General features: G+C 37.7%; 3 protein-coding genes across 3 annotated transcripts; all 3 read right to left on the reverse strand.

The window, feature by feature from the left end:
- Positions 1-2,321: 2,321 nt before the first annotated feature.
- Positions 2,322-5,879, reverse strand: LOC131332658 (uncharacterized). Its single transcript, XM_058366956.1, has 7 exons — positions 5,750-5,879; positions 5,610-5,661; positions 5,392-5,523; positions 4,687-5,298; positions 4,371-4,514; positions 3,873-4,283; positions 2,322-2,606 (listed from the first exon to the last, which is right to left on the reverse strand). The coding sequence occupies exons 1-7, from the start codon at positions 5,812-5,814 to the stop codon at positions 2,322-2,324; spliced, it is 1,701 nt and encodes a 566-aa protein (XP_058222939.1). The 5' UTR covers positions 5,815-5,879.
- Positions 5,880-10,193: 4,314 nt separating this feature from the next.
- LOC131331893 (flavonoid 3'-monooxygenase CYP75B137-like) lies at positions 10,194-12,723 on the reverse strand. Its single transcript, XM_058365847.1, has 2 exons — positions 11,471-12,723; positions 10,194-11,029 (listed from the first exon to the last, which is right to left on the reverse strand). Exons 1-2 carry the CDS (start codon positions 12,467-12,469, stop codon positions 10,403-10,405), a joined length of 1,626 nt encoding a protein of 541 aa, XP_058221830.1. The 5' UTR covers positions 12,470-12,723; the 3' UTR covers positions 10,194-10,402.
- A 2,909-nt stretch (positions 12,724-15,632) lies between these two features.
- Positions 15,633-17,068, reverse strand: LOC131332659 (geranylhydroquinone 3''-hydroxylase CYP76B74-like). The gene is made up of 4 exons (XM_058366957.1): positions 17,050-17,068; positions 16,855-16,928; positions 15,851-16,573; positions 15,633-15,749 (listed from the first exon to the last, which is right to left on the reverse strand). Exons 1-4 carry the CDS (start codon positions 17,066-17,068, stop codon positions 15,633-15,635), a joined length of 933 nt encoding a protein of 310 aa, XP_058222940.1.
- Between the last annotated feature and the right edge of the window lie 988 nt (positions 17,069-18,056).

Below are 18,056 nucleotides of genomic sequence, written 5' to 3' on the forward strand. Positions count from 1 at the left end.
TCAGATTGCCCATAATTCCGTTTTTCATGAGCACGCGAAGCATATTGAAATTGATTGTCACTTTGTTCGCCATCATCTCCAATCTGGCACAATTGCTCTACCGTTTGTCTCCTCCTCTCTTCAGTTAGCCGATTTCTTCACCAAGACGCACACCACCGCTCAGTTTCGCTTCCTCCTTGGCAAACTCTCGATGCTCTCCGGGCTCGCATCATGAGTTTGAGGGTGTGTGTGAATATAATGTTGTTTGGGTTCCTTTTGTAATATTATTTTAGGTTAAGGGTAGTTTAGTCATTATAGTTTTAGGGCTTTTTCCTTGTATTTATCTGGTTCTCTTTCTTGTAAACTACAGTAGTCATATTTGAAATGTTTCACTTACCAGAATGAAGACAAATTATCTTGCTATAGAATGGAGGAAGGATAAGAGGGGTAAAAGCCCAATCATTCTGCCAATATCTAGAGATATAGCCAATACGTTAGATCCGTGTGGCTAGAAGCCAATTTTTGACAACTCAAGTGTTTGAGTCAGCTTACGTGTAACTCGATTAATTTTTGAAGGATCAATTTCAGTGTCGCTAACGGGTCCAAATTAAAGTTGGGATGAAATCCTGTAAAATTCGAACTCTCATAAGAATTTATAGTACATCAAATGTTTCGAATTTGAGACCTGGGAGGAAGGAGATGCTTAAGGGTGGGTCTTGACCAGGGACAACCGAATGCGGAGATCATACCATTTTCTAGAGAAATCATTATGACTTTTTGACAGCTTGCCGAGAACTGCACGGTGCAGTTGGGTCCTTTTCGGCCACTTGCCGGACATAGTTCAATAATTGGTTACGTCCATATTTGTAGATCTTGTCAAAACACATAACTGTAGTGTAAATCATGTTAATTGGAGACCAATTAAAATGTGAACGGAGAAAAAAAAAAATCAAAATGATGTTCCGGAAACACTGGATCAGAACCACCAAGATTCAGTTATTTTTTTTTCTTATTCCTTTCACATACTAATTGATATCCAATTAACATGATTTTAGATCACACATATGCATTTCGATGAGTCCGGCAACTAGTTGGGAAAAGACCCACTTCCCTAGGGTGCAATTTCTCGGAAAAATGCAAACTAATGAGAAGCCGCGTCCCTTTCGCATGGGTCTCAAAACCCAACCCCCTCTCTCTGTGCACTGTTCCCGGTTAGTTTTTTCTCAAATTATTACTCTAATTTCTCTATCTCTCTCACTCCACTTGTTACCGAAAAAATCTCCCTCAAAACCCAAAACCAAACAAAGTTAAGTGAAGGAAGAGAAAAGAGTGCAGCTCAAGATAAAAAAATCTTGGTACAGTTTTGTTCGTTTCGAGGTGTTGGGAAAACGTAGTTCATCGACAACAGAGTTTGCAATAAAATGTTCAGAAAGTCCCAACAGATTGTGGTTTGCAATGGAGGACAAGGACAATCCATAGTTTTTTGTTTTTTTTTAAAGACTTTTAACGGTCTTTTTGGGTTTTTATCTAAAATCTCTGTACAAATAGCCAAAATCAATTCTTCTGTGTTTGAGTTTTAGTCTCATAATTTTAAGGCAAGGAATCAGAGGTACGCCAATAAATAACGTTAACAGACCAAATAATCAGTTTATGGTTCATTTTAGCTTCTCGGTTTTCTACAAGTTTGTCTAGCTGATTTTGATGGGGTTTGTAGGAATTCAACTCATGTTGGGGGATTAGGGCTAATAAGCCTATGAAGCCTAGAACTGCATTCGGGTCTGCACATAGTTCTGGGCGATTTAAACATTTTGAAGTTGTGCTTTTCGTATTTATCTTGCTTTCATCCATGTGCTATCTAGAAAATTCACCCTTGTAGTTGCAGTAGGCTTGGATTAATGCAGTTCGAGATGACTATGAATTGGTCTTGCAACAGCTGTAGTTGTTCATAGGGGCTGTTTGATTTCTGTTCACTAGTTACTTGCAAGCAAGACATATAACTACTTTTCTGTGCGAGGCAGAAAATAAATAATGTTATCTGGCTCATTGTCAAGGTCGGAGTCACACTCAAGGAAATGAAAATGAGAAAACACTTGGGAAGTAAAGTTCAAGAGCTTTGGCCTTTCATTTCCAAAAGAAAATAGAACCTTATTAAGATTGGTAGTCCTATGGTACACACCCCTTATTAGGAGATGTACCGTACACACCACAATTTTAAACCATTGGATTTAAATGTGAATAATCCGGACCACTCATTTATTAGGTCAATTAACAAAATAAAAAACTGGCTTAACAGGTAAACGGTGGTTATCCCTCCCTGACTCTCTCGCCCTCTCCATATCTCCTCACAGGCTCTCTCTCCCTCCCACTGACGATTTCCTCTGACGATTTCCTCCGCAATTCGAAGACCTCCATAATTTTAAACCATTCGAAGACCTCACTCGAATGATTTCCTCCGCAATCCTCCCGCATCTCAATCCGTCGTGATTTCGCAGGACTATTGTCTCTGATTCTCTGTCCCTTCCACTGCTCGTTCTGGTTCGACGACCACGCACTCGGACGTCCTTCGCCAGCGTGACAGTAAGTCTCTCTCCCTTTCTCTTCGGGCCCGGTAATGGTGATTTCTCACCCTACACATAACGTTAGAGGAGCAACCGCGGGCTCATTCCATCTTGTTCCTTTTAATTAAATCCTTTCATGGGTTTAGAAATTAGTTTTTTCTGTAGGGAAAAACTAGGGCTTTTCCATAGATAAGGAATTGGTTCAACCTTTGATTGTGTAGTTTTTTTTATGCCTTCATCACATCAATGTTATTCATAGTTGAATGAAAATTTTGATTTTGTAGTTGCACTGCGAACCACGTGTTTGATAAAATGCTTCTGTCAACAACTATATGACTCCAATGTATGATGGAAATTAGCTCTACGTAATACATATAATCTTAGTTTGTGAGAAAATTGAACTAATTGATTCACACATAGCATCATCAATAACTGCCGCACATATCAACATTTCAAGGCTCACAGAAGAACAACGACAAAAATTTAAATTTCAGCTTCAAAAGAATATCAGTAGCATTTTGTATTATCTGCAGTTCCGAATAAAATGGAAAAACGTTAAAAGTGTGAACCAAAGCATTTTATATCTGGTGAAGTTGAAGATACATAGTCAAGCCCTCGTGGATCTAAAGTTTGAAAATGATCTATACTAGAAGAGAACAATAGTACAGTTTGACTAGTGAATGAGGGGCTCCCCTACAAAGCAGAATGCCGAGATTTAGTCTCACTGCTGCAAGCTGCAGCTTCACCTTGCAATGTTTCCTTCTTAGTTAATACCACTTATCAATGTTCTAAAAATTGCTAGGCACTAGTCAAGCAGAAAAGGGCTTGCCTAGCGCCTAGGTGCCAACTAGTCAGCCGTCTAGCCGGGGGACTAGCCAGCTGACTTTTAGAACACTACCACTTACTTTAATGCTATTCATAGTTGAATGAAAATTTTGATTTTGTAGTTTCACTGCGAACCATGTGTTTGATAAAATGCTTCTCTCAACTATATGACTCCAATTTATGATGAAAATTAGCTCTACGTAATACATATCATCTTAGCTTGTGAGAAAATTGAACTAATTAATTGTTTATGGATGCTAATATCAGAATATGCTCATGCCTTTTGAGTTAAAATTCAGACCATGGTTGTTTATTCAGTTATTTTCCCCTTGGACAACCTGGTACAATTCTAACAATCATAAGGAGTATTTTTTATAGTCCTATGATTGGACCATGGAGGGTACAACTGATTTTTGATTTTCATGCATACAATAACCCACTAGGACACTGACATGCTTAGAAAATAACTCCACCAAATAAGTTAAGTAAAATAGATGGGCCGTCACTTGCTTCCCCATTATTTTTTTCTGACATGAGATCGTGGGCAATCTTTGTTTCTGTAGTCGCACCTATTTTATTTGCTGCCTTCACCCCCTCACCATCATTCATTTTTCCCACCACTGAATTGAAACAATCAAGCCCATTTGCAGCGGCCAATTGATCTGGACGCACTATGTGCTTCATGATCACCTCTTGTAAGTTATACACTACATCTTTAAGCTCGCCAATTTGTTGACGTGTCTCTACCCCATTCCCGGGTGCATTGGCCTTTTGTTCCCAAATCATGATTTTCTCTTTCATCGAGAGCATCGTATGCTTCAGCTCACCAATATCGTGGCGCATGTCGTCATAAATTTCAGTTTTTACCACATCGACATGATGATCGTTCATTTGATTCAGCTTACTGAAAGTAACCTTCACCTAATCATACAAACATACCCACAAATTCAGGTTCACATATGGAATGAATCAAAATGCGTATGTGTGCATGTGATTGAAATGTATTACCTCATTATGGAATCCCCCCAACTTTCGAAATAGTTGAAAGGTCTTTTTGAGTTGTGAATCACCCCAATCATTCAGGCGGGGAATCGATCGCGTAGTAGCATATGTACTCTCGAAAGTTGGAGAAACATTATCCAAGTAAAACAACTGCATGACAAAAAAACAACTGCATAACAAGGGACCTTATGAACAACAAACATAAATTAAAAAGTTAACGCGTTAATTTGTGGGTGCTTTTTCATTTGATGGAAGTACATCTACATATTGTGTAGGTAACACATGAACCAAGCAATTGTCAGAATATAATTAAGGTACATACCAATAGGAGAAACAAACATCCACTGATATTAACCCTTTTTCCGTCTTGGTAAATGTTGATGCCGCAGACTAGGGAGTGCAATGTTAATTTCCCCCAATTGCAATTCTTCATGACTTCAACATCCTTCACGAAATGAAGGGAAGAAACATTCAGGGATACTTTCGTGGTTGGGCATAAAAGTGCACCTAATGCATATAAAGCGAATTTCCGCTTGAACTCATCTCCAGCATCAACGGTCTTTTCGTCTTCGAGATACTTTCTAAATCCATCTAAAGGAATTACCCCATTGACCACTCCAACACTTTCATGCAAACTCTCCATTCCTTCAAGAGATCCCCGTACGTCAATGTCACAGCCGTTGGATTGTACTCCCAATATATCACTAACGTCTTTCAATGTGAGGTTAATTTGACGATCATGTACATCCAAAGAACAAGATTTGTGATTGAAGTTATGAACAAGGAATTCGCACAACTCAAGATTTAGTCGTGTGCACCTTAACCCCAACAAACCTCCCAATCCAATTGCGGTCACTGCCTGTCGTTGTTGTTCGTTCAATTTATTGACTATTAGCACAATTGATCCCAGAGAAATTCTTGTTTGGATTCTCCTCTAGAAACAAAAAAGAAAAAAAATATTTAGCTTTTTTTGGTAGGCCAATGGCGTTAGTTATGAACCATAATAACTATGTATCGAGCCGGTTACCTGTCGAGCTTTTTTTGGTAGTCCAGCCTTGTCTAAAAAATATTGCGCCGAGCTCGTCTGTTCCATATCCAAGAACTTCTGTTTCTCATCCTGTGAGAGCAACTTCCACCTATCCCCAATATTCTTCATGACCTGAAAATATTAGATTAAAATAACAAAGCTAAGAGACAAGCATCACTTATAGAACACAAGTTAAGAATTCTTGTTTAAACGCTTACCCCCTTGTTTAGTCGATGGTTTCCTTCTTTATTGTGCTTCAACTGTTCATGACTACAAACATTATCAATTCAATAATGAGAACATGTGGCTAATGTGAAAAAAAATAAAAATTTGAAGGAAGGAAGTTCGTAAGAGGTACCTATAAAATAAAAAGGCATTGGTATGGTGCCGTTTTGGCTGAGGGTGCTGATTTGTAGCAACCATTGAGGTCTGAAAATAACTGTAACGCTCACAAATGACAGCTCAAAAGTTAAAGATGGAACTTGTCACAATTTTAAAAATGCAAAAAAATTGTAGTAAAACCAACCATGTTCATTTCCTAAGTTCTCTGCTTTCCCCATTGAACAAAGAGGGCTATATAATTGAATTCCAATTGTATGAGGCATTCTTTTTTGTGGGTAAATATATAAATTCCAATCCCCACCCGTTGGATTTACTACCATAAAGATTTGTATGTGCTTTTATTTTGCGAGTATTTTTATGTGGTTTTATGAATCAATATCCGAGGTAATCACATTCAAAATGTTTGGGTTAATAGTTAATACTGACCAAGAAACATTTTTTAAGGATATTAAATATAACCTTTTTATTTTTATTTTTAAAGGAATTGAGCGTTTAGTTTAAAATATCTTTTGGAAGCAGTTAGATTAATGCTTTAGGATGTGATGTTCGACTTTGCCTTACTGGATCGTCCTTTGTAGATTTTTATGTTGTTGGGGTGCGAGTGAAATCGTCGATTATGTTTGGAGATAAGTAACTGTGCTTAAGATTCTTGTTTGCTTTACTTGTATTGCTAAGTTTGTTTAAGGAGTCAATTCACGAGGGTTCTTACTGTATGAGGCATTCTTACGAACACATTCAATCCAATAATAGAACCAAATATAGAACAACCATTACATTTTCTATGAGCAACGATTTCATGGCTAGAATGATACTAAATTTTGTTATGATTATGCCATGCACCGTTAAGAGCCCTAACAAGAATATTTGCACAAAGGCAGTAGAAAATCCCAACAGATAGACACTCAAAATTTCCAAGATGAATTGATACACGGCTTCTTACCGATTGTGGCAACGATAGTGGTTTGCGGTGGTTTGAGGAGCGGCCTTCGAACCTCTGCAATATCAGGTTTCACCCAATTATCAGGTTAGAGAGAGAGAGAGAGAGAGAGAGAGAGAGAGAGAGAGAGAGAGAGAGAGAGAGAGAGAGAGAGAGAGAGAGAGAGAGAGAGAGAGAGAGAGGACGTGGGACTGTTGGGATTTTTCAAAATGATAGTATGAACGTGGGGAGAGGGGGCTAGGTTTACTCCAATTATGAGAAGAAAAAACACCTTTAATCCAACGACTCAAATATAAGTTGGCAATAGGAGCCCTTAGATCGGCGTATTCTCCTAGAGATACCACCCTATTTTATTATACCTAGCTGCTAGATACATACAGATAGCGGGGGGAAAAAAAAGATACATACCGAGAGATGCGAGAGAGAGCACACCTGATGTTCTCAATAACTTTGGGATGCATTAAATGAGACACAATAGTGACAATCAGGTTTAGAAATCCTCTTCATTGGCTCCCTATTTCGATAAAAAAAGAATATTTTCATCCGATTAATGGTTTAACGATAAGCGATGAACTTCATTCTTGGTACATTTAATCTAATTCAAATTATGTAAAAGATAGACGGGTCCGATCGAACAAAAACGGCTTACATGGGGCTCAGTTGTTGCATTATTAGACATTAATATGCATCTGGATACATTAAAAGTCTTTCGATTACGTAGTTGTCGATATCCGATAATCTCTAATTTTGGTGACAATGCTTAATATCGTATAACTTGACATCCTAACAGTCCTGATCGATCATTCTAAAAATACACTCACTAACAACATTTAGATTGTACATTCAATTTATATTTGATATGAAACCTAGTGATATGCTGTAGTTGAATGTAAGGTAGCCATGCGACCGTGACACAATAATGATGATCAATTCCGTTCAATTTTTTATGTTTGTTGATTAAGTCACCCACGCAAATTTTTTCCTCGATCTGGTTTAGGAAGCTCCATCATCGGCATGAAAAAGGCATAATAGAATGATATTTTTCCATCCAATTAAGTGTCTAGCTATAAGCCATCAATTTTATTCTTGGTACAAATGTCCTAATTGATATTATGTAAAACATAGACGATTTCAATAAATAAAAAAAATTACCTTACGTGGGGCTCAAATGATGCATTGTTAGATGTTAATGTTGTTTTCAAATTGAATAACTAGATTTGTTGAAGTTTGAAACTAGAAGGACTATCTATGTAATTTAACCTTAAAAAAAACTTTAAAAAAAAAAAAGGAATGAAGGGTGCAAGACTTGAACCTTGAATCTCCTGTCCAAACTGCAACACCTTATCACTGTAGTACACAATTGAGAATTTGAAAATTTGAAGGTTATTAATTATATAATACTTTCTTGTACGTATAAGCCCTATTTTTAGGTTGAAAATTTCAAAAGACAGTGGCCTCAAAAGCCTCCGTCTTACTGTTGGGCCTGCATTTGTAGATCATCATATTATAGCATATGTCATTGGTGTAAATCAGTATGTCGACTATAATAATTTTAGATTGTACTTCCATGACCTATTTCCAAAGACTACCATTAAATTTGGATTTCTATGCATAGGGTGAAGGTTTGACACCGATCCGCGCGTCAAAAATATAGTGTCAATTGTTAAGTGCACCTCCCTGAATATCCGTATCTTGAGACAGTTGGATAATTATTTTGTTTTAGTGAACTCTCATTTTTTCACAAAAATTGAATAAATTATAAGTTTTTGAATTAAATTTTGTAGAGAAAGAATTTAAATTAGACTAATTTGAGAGGAAATTGTAGTTGTATTCGAAAATTTGGGTATAGTACTTACTTTTTGGTGAATTTATTGGATGAAAAATTTGAGCGAGAACTTTATTTTTAGTTTCAATTATTGAGGTATTGTGTAGGGACAAATAAAATTTTGAAAAAATAGTGTGGAGAGAATCGAAAATTAAGATAATATGATGTAAAATTTAAAATTTGAAAAAATAATGTGGCGGAAATTGAAAATAATTAGTGGTATGGTATTTTACTGATTATAACTATCATTAACTGAACATTCCAATTGAATTTTTTAATTCGACACCTTGGGAGTATGAAAACGTAAATTTATGGTGTTGTCATAACAAATTTGGTTATATTACTAAATTTGTGGCATGGTATTTTACTGATTATAACTATCGTTAATTGAACATTCCGATTGAATTTTTTTAAACGACATGTTATGAGTATAAAAACGTCAATTTATGGTGTTGTCATAACAAATTTGGTTATATTACTGAATTTTTGGTATGGTATTTTACTGATTATAACTATCGTTAATTGAACATTCCGATTGAATTTTTTTAAACATGTTATGGGTATAAAAACGTCAATTTATGGTGTTGTCATAACAAATTTGGTTATATTACTGAATTTGTGGTATGGTATTTTGCTAATTATACTATTGTTAATTGAACATTCCGATTGAATCTTTTTATACAACACATTGTGAGTATGAAAACGTCAATTCATGGTGTTATCATAACAAATTTGGTTATATTACTGAATTTTTGGTATGGTATTTTGCTAATTATATTATCGTTAATTAAACATTACGATTGAATTTTTTAAACGACATGTTGTGGGTATAAAAACGTCAATTTATAGTGTTGTTATAACAAATTTGGTTATATTACTAAATTTGTGGTATGATATTTTACTGATTATAACTATCGTTAATTGAACATTCCGATTGAATTTTTTTAAACGACATGTTATGGGTATAAAAACGTCAATTTATGGTGTTGTCATAACAAATTTGGTTATATTACTGAATTTTTGGTATGGTATTTTGCTAATTGTACTATCGTTAATTGAACATTCCGATTTAATTTTTTTTTAAACGACATGTTATGGGTATAAAAACGTCAATTTATGGTGTTGTCATAACAAATTTGGTTATATTACTAAATTTGTGATTTTTTTGTCTTGTTATGGAATATTTTAATCAATTTTCTTTGCTATGACAGTTGTGGGTATGAAAATGCTAAATTATGGTATTGTCATAACAATTGTGGTTTGTTATATAATTTGAAGTATTTAAAGATGTTTTCTTTTGATACGACACGTTGTGGTAAGAAAATGACAATTTTAGGTGTTGTCATAACAAATTTGGTTATTTTACTGAATTTGTGGTATTTTACACATATATTTTGTTTGGGTATAATAATTATTGATTCTGGTACGACATATTTTGATTTTGTTACGGAATATCATACGTGTCAAAGAATTTTTGGTATGACTCATTGTGGTAAGATAATGCCAATTTATGGTGTTGTTAAAACATTTGTGGGTAGTATTATTTAATTTTTGATATTGTACACATATTTGGTTGGGGTACAAGTATTATGGTTTCTAGTACGAATAATTATAGTTACATAATAATATTATTTTTTAATTGTGGGTAACCTGCTAATGACCTGTTCAACAGGTAAATTTTAAAGTAGACGTCGTAACTAGCATAAAAAATATGCATTAGAAAACCAAAAAACGTCATAATGAAAATCACAAATTGTCATATTTTAGACATACGGTATACACTGTGTACCATAGCTTCCTCCTATTAAGATACAATACTGAGTGTTTTACAATATCAAATATCTGCATTACCAAACATTAGAGGAAATTAAAGAACTTCACATGAAAGAAGACGCATGCTTTCTGCATTATGCATAAAGCTTCAAGCTAGATAACCTTTGCGTCGGGATGGCAATCAGAGGTTTGCTTTTCTTCATAACAATCCCAAACTTGTCAGAAAGATCAATGTCTTCACCCTCCGGCACTTTCCAATTGAATGAATGCAAAAGTGAAGCCAACACATACATCACCATTTTCTCAGCCAAGGGAAGCCCAGCACAAATTCTCCTCCCTGATCCAAACGGTAGAAACTGAAAATTGTTTCCATTGTAGTCCCATTTGCTAGCATCACTCAAGAATCTCTCAGGCTTAAACTCGGACGGATCATCCCAAGCCTCAGGATCCCTATGAATTGCCCAAATGTTCAAGAACACTCGGGTATCCTTTGGTATAGTGTATCCACCGACTATGGACGATTGGTTTGGACGCTTTGGGACTAAGAGAGGGAGTGCGGGGTGTAGTCTGAATGTTTCCTTTAAAACGGCGTCCAGGTAGTGTAATTTGGGCATGTGGGACTCTTCGACAACGGTGTCCAGTCCTACAATGTCTGATAATTCTTCTTGTACTTTTTTCATTACCTCTGGTTTATGTAGGAGCTCTGCCATCACCCACTCCACCATGGTCGCTGTAGTGTCTGTTCCGCCCGTCACAATGTCCTGTTGTAAACATTTGGAATCGAGGGAAGGTTAAAGTTCTCGGGCCGAGTACTTCGCTGTAATTTGAATGAATAAATTGCACATCCAAGTTAGCAAATAGTCTTAGTCAACTTGCAATTAGAAAAAAATAAAAAATTAGGCTTAGTTGACATTGGAAGGAGTTTGAGACCAATTATGGTGTGCTTGCCATCTGGAGGGTATTAGCCTAAATCACCGGGGTGGTAGCCTAATGGCAAATGGCTCACCCCAATTTTTGGCTTGCTACCATGTTATTTGGCAGAAGTGCTCCAAAGATGATGATATATTTTACAGCTTATTTAAGCTATTTTGACTTTGAGGGGGAAAAAACTTATTGTAAGCTGTATCATACACCGACTCCAGTGTGCAAAACGTTACAAGTAAAACAAAACTGAACTTTAATGGCCATACAAAAGTAATTACCATTAACAGGGCCTTAATTTGTTGCAGAGTAATTGGTATTGCAGCATCTTCCCGCTCCTTGAGTTCCAACAGGATCTGAATAAAATCCTTCTTCCCTTTGCTCTTCATTCCATCCTCCTGGCCTCCCTCTCTCCTACTCATTCCCGACTCTAGTAGAGGATCAAAAATTCGATCAACCCATTGCATCAGCCTCTTCATTTCCCTCTCCACTCCCTGCACATCAAACCTGGCAAGAATCGGGAAGAAATCAGACACGTTCGGCTTTCCAATCAGCTCGATGATTTTAGATAACACGGCTCGAAACTCTGTACCAACGCTATCGGCCCTCTGGCTATCAACCGTGCCTCCACACAACATGCCCATTACCAAGTTGAATTCCGTCAGAAACGTTATTTCGCTGATTTCCACGGCCGTGCCAATCTTGCTATGCAAGTCTCTGATCGTCTTTTTGACCTCGTCTCTTCGGAGACTGTAAGTATCCTCCAAGCTAGTGTTACTCAACATCTCTCTGACAAACACTTTACGCATGGTGCGCCAGTAGGAGCCGTATGGAGCAAAAGCGATATCAAATCCTCCATAGGTGGCAGCTAATGCTGCGATAGGAGGGTCGCGGTCGGCGAAAACCGTGTCCAGGTCGCGAACAACCTCTTTTGCTAGAGACGGCGAGTTTAACACGACCCACAGTTTTTTCCCGAGCCATAGCTTGTAGATTGGGCCGTATTGGTTAGCTAATTCGGCAAATTGACGGTGCAAGTTTGTGTCTAGAAAGGGGAGGTATCCGACTATAGGCAAGCCGCAGGGTCCAGGTGGCAATGGAGCTGTAATCTGGTTTCTTGACTTGTGAAATGTCCATAGGTAGAAGAATATGGATAGTAATAACATAATTGAGATGGTAAGAACTGCTCGAGCGAGCTCGTCTTTCTCGTTGATGACATCCCACCACCATGTCCATTGGTTGGAGATGGTGGATAAAAGCTTGTGTAAAACATCTGAAATCATTGTGAGAGAACTTAGAAACTGTGTTTTTTCAGGAAGCTAAGGACAATCAAATATACAACTTACAACTAGTTGAAAGGATTTTTTGTTTTGACAACGATAGTGAAAGGCTGAAAGATAGCAAGTGGAAAAGGCAAGCCTCTTCATCCACTCATTTGGCTAAGAGAAAAGGAAAGGATGAATTGGATTGTGTAAGAAAGTTCCAGGAAATAACAGGCAAATACAACGAACTTAAATGGGAAATGTAAGTTAAAGGCTGAATGATTGCAAGTGGTAAGGCAGAAGCCTTTATATCCACGCATTTGGGTGCGGTTCCAAATTGGGAATGAAGACAAATTACAAAGCGCTTACCAGAATGAAGACAATTTTTGGGTATTTTAGTTTTGGTAATGGGTGGAGGGAGAAATAGGATAATGATCGGAGAGAAGGGTAATGAGTAGAGAGAGAAATGAAAAAAATAATTAAAAAAATAATGTAATAATTGAAGAGGAAAATATGATAATAATTAGAAAACAAAAACAAAAAAAAGTTAAAATGAAAAACGAAAAAATCTAGGTACAATTTTGTTCCTTTCGAGGTGTTGGGAAAACGTAGTTCTCGGACAACAGAGTTTGCAATAAAATGTTCAGAAAGTCCCAACAAAATGTGGTTCGCAATGGAGGACAATGACAATCCATGATTTTTTTTTCTTTTTTTGACTTTTTGACACTGCCTTTTTGGTTTTCACCCCAGTAGTAGCTGTAGGCTTGGATTAATGCAGTTCGAGATGACTATGAATCGGTCTTGCAACAGCTGTAGTTGTTCGTAGGGGCTGTTTGATTTCTGTTCACTAGTTATTTGCAAGCAAGACATACAACTATTTTTCTATGCGAGGCAGAAAATGAATAATGTTATCTGGCTCATTGTCAAGGTCGCAGTCACACTCAAGAAAATGAAAATGAGAAAACACTTGGGAAGTAAAGTTCGAGAGCTTTGGCCTTTTATTTCCAAAGGAAATTAGAACCTTATTAAGATACAATGTGGCCACTTTTTGAGGTCTGTCACGTGCAGTCGCGTTTTGAGGTCTGTCACGTGTGGCCACTTTTTGGGTCCTATCATTGTGCAGCCTTTTTGCTAGTCTGTCATCGTGGGGTGTGGATTGTGAATTTTTTAAAATGTGGGGTGGAATGGGCCCTGCTTTGATACCATGTAGAAACTTTATATCCATTTCAAAACCAATTGGCAATGAGTGGAGAGATCCCAGATGTTATTAAGTGATCACACATTTCATTCCCAAGTAATGCGGAATTCATTTTCTTAACAGGATTATCCCAAGCCTCAGGATCCCTATGAATCGCCCAAATGTTCAAGAACACTTGGGTATCCTTTGGTATAGTGTATCCATCGACTATGGACTATTGGTTTGGACGCTTTGGGACTGCTAGAGGAAGGGCCGCGTGTAGTCTGAATGTTTCCTTTAAAACGGTGTCCAGGTAGTGTAATTTGGGCATGTGGGACTCTTAGACAACGTTGTCCAGTCCTACAATGTCTGATAATTCTTCTTGGACTTTTTTCATTACCTCTTGTTTATGTAAGAGCTCCGCCATCACCCACTCCACCGTGGTTGCTGTAGTGTCCGTTCCGCCCACCACAATGTCCTTTTGAAAACATTTGGAATCGAGGTAAGGTTAAAGTTCATGGACCGAGTATTTTAGTATAACTTGAATGAAGAAATTGCACGTCCAAGATTAGCAAATAGTCTTAGCCAACACTGGAAGAAGGTTGAGACCAATTATGGTGTGCTTGCCATCTAGTGGGTATTAGCCTAAACCTCCGGGGTGGTAGCCTAGTTTCAAACGGCTCTCCCTCGATCATAGAGTTTGGATTAAGGGGTTGAAGTTTCGTGCGGACGACACCCCTTGTCCCTTGAAACCTTGCTAGACCGACTATGACCTATTGGCACTCGGTAGAGTGGTAGAAACTTATGGGCGATTGGTCTCACATGACTTCTCATAGGTTTGGAGTTTGTATGGTCACTCCTGAAGGAGGTTTGCCCCATCCCCGCCCTTGTTGCTGAGAAAATAGAAAACCATCTAGTGGGGTATGGATATGAAAATTAAATGGCAACAACCATTAATGGGTTTGGGATAGCTGTAGATACAAATTTTAGATTTTATTTTTAGATTTTGCTGCAGATTTTAGATTCTTGATTTTGGTAAGAGTTGAGAAACTTGTTTGTTGAAGCTGTGAGATTATGAGTATTTCATTCATTTTTAGAGAATTTGTGTTGCAGAATCCCAAAAGCTACCCGAATCCATCTTTGAAATTCTGAGATTTTTTTTTTCTTTTTTAGGTTTTCAGAATCTGTTGATTCTAAAAATTAGTTTAAACATTGGAAACTGATTTTAAAAAGCTAGAATCTTAAAAATCAGTCAAAATAATTTTTCTTCAAATACCCACTGTGTCAAACTAGAGTATTTCTTTGTCAGACTTGTTAGCGATCAAAAATATGTGGAGGGAAGGAAAAAGGTAACAAAAAAGTTGACACAGTATGAGCATTTCCAAAGGAGAGCTATTTTGGAAGCCAAAAATTGGCATGGCAATTTCTTGAAAACGATCCAATGGCTGTTATATGTGAGTGATCTAACGGCTGCAAGTGGTAGCAACCAAATAAGGGGTTTAGTACCATTGGAGCACTTTTGCCAAATTTTGACGAAATATCAAGGTAGCAAGTCAAAATATGAGTTTGGCCCTTAAAAAATGGCCAGAGCCACTGTAGATGATATATATTGACGGAGTAATAGGTCTCCACCTGTTTCGCTTGCCGCATGATCCAAAGGAAGACGCAATGACTCAAAGGAACAAATTTATGGCACAAAACATCTTGATGAGACCTATTATAAGGACCTTTTTTGTAGCAACTTACTGCAGCTGAAAGCTTATAATCTCTAAGTGGAAGCTGAAATTGTCAATCTCCTTGCTTCTAAATAATCAATTTTTTCCAGGTTATTACTATTTTAAGGGAAAAAACTTAAAATAAATCTGAACTTTAATGGCCATACAAAAGTAATTAGTGAGGAAAAGTATTTACCAGCAACATGGCCTTAATTTGCTGCAGAGTAATTGGTATTGCAGCATCTTCCCGCTCCTTGAGTTCCAACGGGATCTGAATAAAATCCTTCTTTCCTTAGCTCTTCATTCCATTCTCCTGGCCTCCCTCTCTCCTACTCATTCCCGACTCTAGTAGAGGATCAAAAATTCGATCAACCCATTGCAACAGCCTCTTCATTTCCCTCTCCACTCCCTGCACATCAAACCTGCAAGAATCGGGAAGAAATCAGACACGTTCGGCTTTGCAATGAGGTTGATGATTTTAGATATCACGGCTCGAAACTTGGTACCAACGCTATCGACCCTCTGGCTATCAACCGTGCCTCCCCACAACATGCTCATTACCAAGTTTAATTCCATCAGAAATGTTATTTCGCTGATTTCCACTTCCGTGCCAATCTTGCTATGCAAGTCTCTGATAGTCTTTTTGACCTCGCCTCTTTGGAGACTGTAAGTATCCTCCAAGCTAGTGTTACTCAACATCTCTCTGACAAACACTTTACGCATGGTGCGCCAGTAGGAGCCGTATGGAGCAAAAGCGATATCAAATCCTCCATAGGTGGCAGCTAATGCTGCGATAGGAGGGTCTTGGTCGGCGAAAACCGTGTCCAGGTCGTGAACAACCTCTTTTGCTAGAGACGGCGAGTTTAGCACGACGCACGGTTTATTCCCAAACCATAGCTGGTAGATTGGGCCGTATTGATGAGCTAATTCAGCGAATTGTTGGTGCAAGTTTGTGCCTAGAAAGGGGAGGTATCCGACTATAGGCAAGCCACAGGGTCCAGGTGGCAATGGAGCTGAATTTTGGTTTTTTGACTTGAGAGAGATGTCCATAGGTAGAACAATATGGATAGTAACATAATTGAGACTGTAAGAACTGCTCGAGCGAGCTCGTCTTTCTCGTTGATGACATCCCACCACCATGTCCAATATTGGTTGGAGATGGTGGATAAAAGCTTGTGTAAAACATCTGAAATCATTGTGAGAGACCTGAGAAACTCCTGTTTTTTCAGGAAGCTAAGGATCAGCAAAAATACAACTACTAAAATGGAAATGATATCTGATCAAAAAAAAAAAAAAATGGGAAAGGATATCCAGTTGAAAGGATATTTTGTTTTCATGACGATAGTGAAAGGTGGAATGATTGCAAGTGGTAAGGCAGAAGCCTTTATCTAAAAGGGATTGCCAAGGATTAGAAAGCCCAATCATTCTGCAAATATCAAGAGATATAGCCAATACGTTAGATCCGCGTGGCTAGAAGCCAATTTTTGACAACTTAAGTGTCTGAGTAAGCTTACGTGTAATTCGACTAATTTTTGAAGGATCAATTCCAATGTCGCTAACGGGTCCAAATTAAAGTTGGGATGAAATCCTGTTAAAGTCGAACTCATAAGAATTTATAGCACATCAAATGTTTTGAATTTGAGACCTGGGAGGAAGCAAATGCTTAAGGGTGGGTCTTGACCAGGGACAACTGAATGTGGCGATCATACCATTTTCTAGAGAAATCATTACGACTTTTTTACAGTTTGCCAAGAACTGAACGGTGCAGTTGGGTCCTTTTTGGCCACTTGCCGGACCTAGCTCAATAATTGGTTACTTCCATATTGTTGATCTTGTCAAAACACATAATTGTAGTGTAAATTATGTTAATTGAAGACCGATTAGAATGTGAACGGAGAAAAAAAAATCAAAATGATGTTCCAGAAACACTGGATCAGAACCACCGAGATTCAGTTGTGATTTTTTTATTCCTTTCACATACTAATTGATATCCAATTAACATGATTTTAGATCACACCTATGCATTTCGACGAGATCTACAAAATTGACAGAACCAATCATTTGAATTAGTCCGGCAACTAGTTGGGAAAAGACCCACTTCCCCAAGGTGCAGTTTCTCAAAAAAGTGCAAACTACTGAGAAGCTGCGTCCTTTTCGCTTGGGTCTCAAAACTATTGGTGAGCTAATTCCGCGAATTGTTGGTGCAAGTTTGTGCCTAGAAAGGGAAGGTATCCGACTATAGGCAAGCCGCAGGGTCCAGGTGGCAATGGAGCTGAATTCTGGTTTCTTGACTTGAGAAATGTCCATAGGTAGAAGAATATGGACAGTAACACAATGGAGATGGTAAGAACTAGCTGCTCGAGCGAGCTCATCTTTCTCGTTGATGACATTCCTCCACCATGTCCATTGGGATGAAAGCTTGTGTAGAACATCTGAAAGCATTGTGAGAGATTTGAGAAACTTTTTTTTTTCCTTTTTCAGGAAGCTACGGACATGCAAATACTACTACAACTTAACTGATATATTGACAGGTTGAATGATTGCAAGTGGTAAGGCGGAGCCTTTTTATCCTCTAACTTGCAGATGCACATGCCTAAAAGCACGTCGGAATTTTACCGGACTGATTTATGCGATAAATGTAATCTACCCGAAGTGTTAGTTATTATTTTGAGATATTTTCCTATTTAATGATAAAAGGCAACATTTATATAGAGAT

This window comes from Rhododendron vialii, chromosome 7a (assembly GCF_030253575.1).
Source record: "Rhododendron vialii isolate Sample 1 chromosome 7a, ASM3025357v1".
NCBI classification, from domain to species: Eukaryota; Viridiplantae; Streptophyta; class Magnoliopsida; order Ericales; family Ericaceae; genus Rhododendron; species Rhododendron vialii.